This window comes from Nuphar pumila, chromosome 9 (assembly GCF_984573655.1).
Source record: "Nuphar pumila chromosome 9, dmNupPumi1.hap1.1, whole genome shotgun sequence".
Lineage (NCBI taxonomy): Eukaryota > Viridiplantae > Streptophyta > Magnoliopsida > Nymphaeales > Nymphaeaceae > Nuphar > Nuphar pumila.
Genome location: NC_143257.1, coordinates 75,595,114 through 75,604,551, shown reverse-complemented (window position 1 = coordinate 75,604,551; position 9,438 = coordinate 75,595,114). Strand labels below are relative to the sequence as shown.

The following is a 9,438-nucleotide window of genomic DNA, read 5'->3' as shown; positions in this document are numbered from 1 at the left end:
TTCCTGTCTGTCCCGGACACATAGGTGGCGACTCTCCTAGATGGCGACTGGAAGGAGGGACAAAAGTCGCAAAAGAAAAAAATCGGGGTTCAAAAACCCGAGTTCAAGAAGAGGTTTGGTGGGAAGCGTTTCAACCATCAAACCAAGAAATCAAGGCATGATGGAGGTACTAGACCCATGTCAAGGCAGAATCAGAGGTGTCAGAAGTGCAACTGCTTTCACCCCGGACAACAATGCCCCCGGGAGACAGGAGGGTGTCTTTACTGTGAAAAAATGGGACACTATATCAAGGAGTGTCGAAAAAAGCAAGTCGATGATGCACAACGTGGTACTGGAGGACAACAACCTCAACAACACCGTGCACCGCCACCACAGCCTCAGGCGGCTCCACAACGCGTAGCAGGACGCGTGTATGCCACCACAGCTGACCAACTGGAGACGGGGAACCTTGTGCAAGGTACTGTGCTTGTTTCGGGCCAAGCTACCCTTGTCTTATTTGATTGTGGAGCTTCACATTCCTTTTTATATGTAAATTTTGCAAAACAACTTAGTAATCCCACTGAATCATTAAACCATGAATTAGTGGTATACAACCCCATAGGGCTTAATGAAATCTGTGTGAACTGTATGCCAGAAGTAGAGATCATATTAGGGAATCACAACCTACCTGCTAATTTAGTATTACTCGATATGACCGAGTATGACATCATATTAGGTATGGACTGGGTGTTTGAAGATTACGCCAGGATTCTTTGTAAAGAAGGAAAGGTTGTCCTGTCTCGACCTAACATGCCAGAGGTTGTATTTCGTCTAGCAAGACCAGATATTCAAAAAAAGGTTGTTTCGACCCTCAAGGCCCAAAAGTATCTCCGTCGGGGAGATATGGCTTTCCTAGTCAGTATGATCGAAGGAGAAATGAAGTCGACTCCGATTGGGGATATGGAAATCATCCGCGATTTTGCCGATGTATTTCCAGAAGAACTTCCTAGACTTCCTCCTCAGCGGGAAGTCGAGTTTGGGATCGAACTAATGCCAGGTACAAAACCAATATCAAGAGCACCCTATCGGATGGCACCAGCAGAGTTGGAAGAACTGAAGAAGCAGTTGCAAGAGCTGATGGAGCGTGGTTTTGTACGACCAAGCACGTCTCCATGGGGAGCACCGGTCTTGTTCGTGAAAAAGAAGGACGGGTCTATGAGACTATGCATAGACTATAAAATGCTGAACCAAGCAACTGTGAAGAACAAATATCCTCTACCCCGTATTGAGGATCTATTTGATCAACTGAAAAGAGCAAAAGTCTTTTCTAAGATTGATTTGAGGTCAGGTTATCACCAGTTGAGAATAAAAGATGAAGATATCCCAAAATCAGCGTTTCGAACCAGATATGGGCATTTTGAGTTTGTGGTAATGCCATTTGGACTCACTAATGCCCCAGCGACATTCATGGACCTGATGAATCGGGTATTCAGGCCATACTTAGACTCCTTTGTCATCATCTTCATCGATGATATATTGATATATTCAGAAAATGCGAAGGAACACAAAGAACATTTGAAAATTGTCTTGAAACACTCCGGACACATTAGTTATATGCCAAGTTCTCGAAATGCGAATTCTGGCTTGAAGAAGTCATGTTCCTTGGACATGTGATCTCGAAAGATGGAGTTTCAGTAGATCCTGCCAAAGTTGAAGCTGTGATGAATTGGTCACAACCAAAGAATGTCAGCGAAATCCGAAGCTTCCTAGGATTAGCTGGCTACTATAGGCGATTTATCCAAGACTTCTCCCGAATCGCTATGCCAATGACCAAACTTCTACGAAAAGGGGTAAAGTTTGAATTGAATGAAAAAAGTGAAGAAAGCTTTCAAACTCTTAAAGCTAAACTTACCACAGCTCTAGTGTTAGCCTTACCGTCTGGAAGCGGAGGATTCGTGGTGTACACGGACGCTTCTGGTACTGGACTGGGGTGTGTACTAATGCAGCATGGCAAAGTCATTGCCTATGCATCACGACAACTGAAGATTCATGAGAGAAATTACCCCACTCACGACCTGGAGTTGGCGGCCGTGGTTTTTGCTTTGAAGGTTTGAAGACATTATTTATACGGGGAGCAGTTCAAAGTCTTCACTCATCACAAGAGATCTATTTTTTCAGAAGGAACTTAATATGCGACAAAGAAGGTGGCTTGAGTTCATCAAGGACTACGAATTTACAATCTCGTACCATCCCGGAATAGCAAATGTTGTTGCTGATGCCATTAGTTGTAAGGCTGGGGGGAATCTTTCTAGCCTGGTAAGTCTTGAATGGAAGATGATTTCTGAGTTCATAGAATGGAGACCTTTCTCCGACGATCAAGGCATACTTAGGCTGTTTAACCTGACGGTACGATCGGAACTGCAAGAGCGAATCATGATTAAGCAAAAAGAAGACTCGCAGTACGGGAAGATGGAGGCATTGACATTGCAAGAAGACACGACTTTCCAGCGCAAGGAGGATGGAAGTATATGGTTTAAGGATCGACTATGGGTACCGAGTGATCCAGAGACCAGAGAAGAGTTATTAGCAAAGGCACATAAGAGCAAGTATACCATTCACCCGGGCAGTACCAAGATGTTCAAAGATCTTCAATACAGGTACTGGTGGAATGGTATGAAGCGTGATGTTGCAAGGTAACCAATTCACGAGAAAAATTTATGTGTTCTAATTAGGTTGTTCTTTCTATGATATAAGATCAGAATTATGCTAATTTTTGCTATCATTCTAGATACGTCGCAAAGTGCTTGACATGTCAACAAATCAAAATCGAGCATCAAAGGCCAGGAGGAACGATGCAGCTGATGGAAATTCCTCAATGGAAATGGGAACATATCATGATGGATTTCGTGATGGGGTTACCACGAACCCGAAAGAACCATGACTCTATTTGGGTAGTGGTTGACCGACTTACTAAATCAGCACACTTCCTACCGATAAGAAAGGGTCAGTCACTGGAGAGCCTGACTCATCTGTATATCCAGAAGATAGTGCGACTACATGGGGTGCCAGTCTCGATTATTTCTAATAGAGACCCTCGGTTTACCTCACGACTGTGGGGGCAGTTACAAAAGGCATTGGGAACTAAGTTGAAGTTCAGCACTGCCTTTCATCCACAAACCGACAGACAGTCAGAAAGGACCATACAGACACTGGAGGACATGCTTCGTGCCTGTATGTTGGATTGGAAAGGCGAATGGGACACTCACATGGTACTAGCAGAATTCGCTTACAATAATAGCTACCATGCGAGTATTGGCATGGCACCCTTCGAAGCACTGTATGGGCGGCCTTGTAGGTCACCAGTATATTGGGATGAAGTTGGCGAAAGAACAGTTGAGTCGCCAATGGTACTTCAACATTACACTGAACAAATACAGAAGATACGAAATCGACTTAGAGCAGCACAGAGTCGACAGAAAAGTTATGCGGATCAGAGACGCAGAGAGCTTAGTTTCGAAGTGGGAGATGCAGTGTTTGTCAATGTATCACCGACCAAGAGCGTTTTCAGATTCGGAAAGAAGGGAAAGTTGAGTCCTAGATACGTCGGACCTTTCCCGATATTAGAGCGGATCAGTGAAACGGCTTATCGAGTTGAGCTACCATCTCAACTTGCCAAGATTCATAATGTATTTCACGTATCGATGTTGAGAAAATACATTCAAGATCCATCACACGTGATTCAGTTTGAGGACATCAGTGTGCAAGAAGATCTGACCGTAGAAGAAAGACCGATTGAAATCGTAGATCGCAGTGAGCGGGTGATACAAAATAAGGTCATCCCATTAGTCAAAGTGAGATGGAGACATCATGACTTAGAAGAATGCACGTGGGAACCGGAAGCAACAATGAAGGACAAATACCCACAATTGTTTGATTGATATGTATTACAAATTTCGCGGACGAAATTTCTTTTTAGAGGGGAAGGATGTAAAATCCGTGAAATTTATGAAATTCTAAATGAATAAAAGGGAGCAGTTATGTGAAATAGTAAGATTTTAAGTTAGGCAGTACAATTTTTTTTATGACTTGTGGTTTCTAGAACGAAACCTGTAACAAACTCTTAAAAGTGGTATTTGGATCCGGATCTTGGCAAGATCCGATAATCCGACCCGGTTCACAGGAACCAATGATAAATTAAATGGTTTCGAGATAATAGCGTGAGATCCGAAACACATTTAAGGTAAGGGAGGGAAAGTTTAGAACCAACGGGTGAAAAATCCACCTGAAAATGGAAGAAATCCATCGACAAGAAAAAAAAAACATCCAAACATGACATAAATAAAATTTTCTTGCAAAAGTAAACACCAAGTGATGGTGTGGTGTAGTGGTAGGATGCACGGTTGTGGGGAGCCACAACCCAAGTTCAAAACCCCGGAGTGCCCACTTAGAAATGAAAAACATTGTTTTTTTTCATAAAATCCGGAATAAGACTAAAAGAGTTAAATACACTTTAATTCACACACTTTGCAACGAAAAATAATGTAGCACAAGTGGTGGGGCTCGTTACCTCGTAGGTTGATGACCTCGGTTCAAAACCCCCAGTGCATGGAATTTTCATTTTTGCACCAAAAGAGGATGATGAAAAAAAAATAATAATAAATAAACTCTACCTCATAACCACCTCCCACCAAAAACGTGCTGGAGTGGTTTTGGCTCCTCTTTTTTTTCAAAAAACAAGAAAAAATCCCACCAAATGGGGGAGGGTACCACTAAAAGAAAAAAAAATTGAAGTTTGAATAACTTTGCTAATAAGAGGGAGGGGTAGTATTGGAAACTCCAATCACCCACTAAAACGGTGGGCTGGAGATTAGGTTTTTGAAAACAAATTAAAAGTTTCCCTAAGTAGGGAAGTAACTTAAATGTGGTGAAAGGAGAAAACGGCTGGACTGTTCTCTCTCTCTCTCTCTTAACGTTTTTGGCCCATCCGTCCTTCTCTTCCACCATGGTGGTCGGCCATTGAAGCTGGACGTGTCGACCTCCCCTGCTAATCATGTGGACTCCATTGCCAACAGTGGTGTGCCGCTCTGCGAAGAAGAAGTGTCGCCTTGTTCGCTTGAAGCTCCAACAAGATGTAAGGGGCACTATACTTATGTGTGGTACTCGCTGCCTTGTAGTACTTATGGGCTTGATGTTGCCCAAAAATCTGTACTAAACCATGCCAGCCATGGATGGGTATATAGGGGTCCAAGTTCTGGACTGGGATGATGATAAAAAAAAAAAATGTTGGGTTTTGGATGGCTGAGCGAGGGGGGGGGGGGGGGGGCTGGATGTGAACTCATCCTAAACATTGGATGGGCATTTGTAACACACGGCTCTACAGAGATGAGACGATCATTTCGCCTTCCAATAGCTGTTAGAAAATTTAAGTTATATGCTCAGTAGTATACACAGACCACATCCTGGTTGATGTTTTCGGTGGGGTTAATTTTCATGTGATAACATCCAATACATCATCATTGGTATACAATATCATAACAGTGTAAAAAAAAAAAAAACGCTGAGTTGTGTTGTGAAAAAGGGATTTGCGTGGGATCATTAAATGGCCGTGGACTCCTGCACATGTCGATTGTATGTGGTAGGTAACACACATGAATATCACAGTGATACGTAAAAAGTTTTGAAAGGGGTTTATCCTGTCATGTAATTGGGTGTACTGGTTTTTAGATTAAATGTATGAAACACAAGAACTAATAAGCATGTGTAAGATATATATATATATATATATATATATATATATATATATATATATATATATATATATATATATGTATATATATATATAATGGGTTAATTTCAATGGTAATAATTATAGTGGTTAAGGGGTTCAAATATATATAGTTTCACATGTACGCATGTTTATAGCATTTGCACCTTTATAGTGATGTGTTTCCCAGGAACAATCAATGGATTATACGGTGGTTACAGAGAATGACATAACCATTGAGGGATATTGGTTTTTGTTTTGAAACACCCAAATCCACACTAGAGGGCGTCCAGTTATTTGAAATGTCTGATCGTTATCATTAGACGATTTTGATATGGGCCTTAGTTATATATATATATATATATATATATATATAAAGGAAACTGCTTGTTCTTGTAACTTATAGTTGTTGCTAAGGCTGAACGTTCCTTGATGGGGTGAACCAACCATCTAAATTGCTGGATTATTCTTAATGTTTTTATTTATAATCTTGTTCTTGTAACTTATAGTTGTTGCTAAGGTTGAACGTTCCTTGATGGGGTGAACCCAACCATCTAAATTGCTGGACTATTTTTAATGTTTTTATTTATAATCTTGTTCTTGTAACTTATAGTTGTTGCTAAGGTTGAACGTTCCTTGATGGGGTGAACCCAACCATCTAAATTGCTGGATTATTCTTAATGTTTTTATTTATAATCTTGTTCTTGTAACTTATAGTTGTTGCTAAGGTTGAACGTTCCTTGATGGGGTGAACCCAACCATCTAAATTGCTGGACTATTCTTAATGTTTTTATTTATAATCTTGTTCTTGTAACTTATAGTTGTTGCTAAGGTTGAACGTTCCTTGATGGGGGTGAACCCAACCATCTAAATTGCTGGACTATTCTTAATGTTTTTATTTATAATCTTGTTCTTGTAACTTATAGTTGTTGCTAAGGTTGAACGTTCCTTGATGGGGTGAACCCAACCATCTAAATTGCTGGATTATTCTTAATGTTTTTTTATTTATAATCTTGTTCTTGTAACTTATAGTTGTTGCTAAGGCTGAACCACACATGAGTGCAAGGCTATGTTGGGGCTGGTTTGCTCGTTCCTTGATGGGGTGAACCCAACCATCTAAATTGCTGGATTATTCTTAATGCTTTTATTTATAACCTGTAGCCTTGGTAACCAGTGTTGAAACACTATTATTGGGTGTATATGTTGTGACCAGGATGCTGGCCACTACTTGTAACATACAACAGATTGATAGGGGTCTATTGTGGCCAATCGAGCCTGAAAGGAAATGCTGAACCCCATAGTTGAGGTGCAGCCCGTCAATCTCCTCCTTTCGGGAGGTTAGTGGAGCCTCACCCGAGCAAGGGTGATAATCGAACCGAGTGGTCCAGCTCCTCCCTAACCGTGGGCGACAAGAGAGTCGCAGGTTTTGAATCGCGCACACTCATGGTGGCAGCTACATGGCCACATCGAGTCAATAGCTCAGGGTGCCGAGAATGTGCTTCCGGTTTCACCAAACCGTGGATCGACCTTTCAAAAATATTTTTAGTAAGAGGACCAAGCCTATATACCACATAGATGGCAAACTTTATGGGTACGAATGTGTACGCCATATCCGAAAACAAATATTAAAATAAGGGTTCTGAGTCGAGTAAGATTATGAGAAATATTACTTCATGATGGTGCTTATAGGCACCACGGCTCAAAAATGCATATAATTGGTGTGAACCCTGAGTCGGGTTTGGGATTTTGGAAATCCCCTGTGGTGCGAGGGCTTGCACAAGAGAAACAAACAAAGGAATGTGAATCATCAAATATGAGATTTACGAGGCTCTAGGTATACCTGAAGGAAGGTATATGTTACCGGACCCCTCATAGTGCGATAGCTCGCACTTGGTTATAAAGAAAATGTAAAATGAAATATAAAACCTTTGAGACTTTGGGTATACCTGAAAGACGGTATATGTTATCGGATTCTTCGGGCTCTGGGTACACCTGAAAGATGGTGTATGTTACTGAACCCATGGTCTACCTTAGAGAGGGTAGGTGGTACAAGCTTCGTGGACATTCTTGTTTTCGTGAGAGCTAGGCGTCTCACCAGGTCCCCAGTCCACGAAGTTAGGGGGCCAGGACTACCAATGTATCCTAGGTGGTAGATCCAAGTCTTCTGCAGAAGTACAGGGTGCATCCTAATTCTTGTTCTTGCCACTGGGGAGTTCTCTCTCGGTCATTGACCGTCTCCTTTGGATATCCGTATGGCTAGTCATACGGGTTATTAAATAATAGACCCCCGTATGGTCTCGGTCCGCTACGAGGTCTATGCCTGTGCGTACCCACAGGGTAAGAGTAAGATAAACATTAAATAATTTAAGTTAAATGAAATACTCATCCTTGAAGAATGGTGTACTGTGGATATGACTTTCGTAAAACTTGTAGAATCTATAGATTTTGCTAATGTGAATAATTGTATCTTTAATTCAGTTATCTTTTGCACAGTATCATGAATTAGAAAGCATAATCTTTTCCTTAGAATGGTATAAATTTTCATGCTAGTTATATCTACAGATGTTGCACATATTTGTACACAGGACATTGAGCACCACATATGAATATAATGCTTCTTACGCAGACAGGGGAGTCTGACCCTTCTGCTTTAATTTTTTTTTCAAGAAGCAACTAAATCAGAGCATCGGGGTGTCGTTTTGGATAAAGCCAAGAGATCTTATTTATTCAGTATTTTATGTTTGAACTCTAATTAGTAGATTTACATTTTTGTCATAGGATGTAATTAATGACATTAATGCTTTAATTAATGAATGGTATGCTTTTAGTACTTCTCTGTTTTACCCTGTAATGCACCCGACTTGTGTTTTTCTTACTTCCGCTATTTCAAAAAAAAAAAATTTTACTCCAAAATTTTTACTATAAAAAGTTGGGGCGTTACAATTGTACTTTCCATCTAGCATATAATTTATGATTAATTTAGTTTAGTTTGTTATTCATTCTTGGCTTTTAGTTAAATTGTTAGTAGTTTGTTTAGTAATTAGTTTCTTGTTTACTTGTTAAGTTGTTTTGCTATTTCGTCTTTTAGCACTTTAGTTGTTACTAAATGGTTCATAGTTAGTTACATGTTATTAGTTTAGTTCATGCTAGTTAATTCATGTTTTTGTGATTTTTATCAAAACTAACCTCTGATTTTCGTATAGATTTCTTTCTTTGTTTGGTGTTTTGTGATTTTTGTTTTGCAGGGAAGCGTGTGGACGTGCGATGAGCTTCTTTTTGTACCCCCGAAGGCCCCTCAAAAAGCCCTTAAAAAGCCTTTCAAGCCCCTCAAAGAGCCCTAAGGAATGCAAGATATTTAAATAAGAATAAAATACTAGTAGCTTGGATTCAGAGGAAAGCATAAGGATCAAGGGGACCAAAGACTCGAAGCACTAAAGACCCTTTCTTTTATTTCTAGCTTAGGTTTTCTTTTATTTCAATTAATTTAGGTTTGTAATAATGCCGCTTAATTATTTTTTAAAGTCTTTCGCAGAGGGTTGCACTCACTTCCTTATTTACTCAATTAATTGATTTTTTTACAATAAAGCGCAGTTTAATTGTGCGCTTGAATACAAAGTATTTCTCATTCCATGAGATTGAACTGGACTCCACCACGTGTGCAAGCTGGTTTTTATTATTTGGTGTCTGACTTTCAC

General features: G+C 40.3%; 1 protein-coding gene across 1 annotated transcript; it reads left to right on the top strand.

The window, feature by feature from the left end:
• The first annotated feature begins 273 nt into the window (after positions 1-273).
• Positions 274-9,011, top strand: LOC149828641 (uncharacterized). Its single transcript, XM_090017107.1, has 2 exons — positions 274-1,036; positions 8,989-9,011. Exons 1-2 carry the CDS (start codon positions 274-276, stop codon positions 9,009-9,011), a joined length of 786 nt encoding a protein of 261 aa, XP_089873233.1.
• Positions 9,012-9,438: the final 427 nt, after the last annotated feature.